At 32.4% G+C, this 485-nt stretch overlaps 1 protein-coding gene across 1 annotated transcript in view; it reads left to right on the top strand.

Moving 5' to 3' along the window:
• Positions 1-345: 345 nt before the first annotated feature.
• The window catches only part of LOC109244590 (protein N-lysine methyltransferase METTL21A), a 3700-nt gene continuing 3560 nt past the window's right edge, over positions 346-485 (top strand). The window contains exon 1 of the mRNA XM_019411705.1: positions 346-455. Within this exon, the coding sequence (XP_019267250.1) occupies positions 388-455 (68 nt within the window). The 5' untranslated portion in view covers positions 346-387. The remainder of the gene's footprint in view (positions 456-485) is intronic.

Here is a 485-nt window from a genome sequence, read left to right as displayed (position 1 = left end):
TGCTCTTCCGATATATATTGGGGTATTATTTTGAGCGTGTCTATAGAATGTCATTTCTTCAAACAAATTGTTAAGGGGTATTATCATTTTTAGCCCGCACCAGAAACTATTTACATTCGGTAGCCGAAAAAATGTATAAAATTTGTATAATTTTTATATATAACATACAGATTGTATATATATACGAAAAAATATATATTTCGACTATTATTTTGAGCGTGACTTTACAATGTCATTTTTCCAAATAAATTGTTAAACTTTGAAGCCCAAGCCTATCAAATTGAAAAGTGAAAGTAGAAGGCCCAAAGGCCCACAAGGAACAAAGTGAAGTTAAAAAGCTTCCTTACGAGTTGGCCACTGGAGCTGTGCGCCAACCAGCATTTAAACATGAGTAGAGAAGAAGAAGAAGAAGAAGATATAGTGTGTTTAGACGAATCTTTCTTCATCGATGACAAGTGGGTATCTCTTTTTTTTTTTTTTTTTTT

Source organism: Nicotiana attenuata, unplaced genomic scaffold (genome assembly GCF_001879085.1).
Source record: "Nicotiana attenuata strain UT unplaced genomic scaffold, NIATTr2, whole genome shotgun sequence".
NCBI lineage: Eukaryota > Viridiplantae > Streptophyta > Magnoliopsida > Solanales > Solanaceae > Nicotiana > Nicotiana attenuata.
Note: the sequence above shows the minus strand (reverse complement) of the source record. Positions and strands in the feature narration are given on the sequence as shown.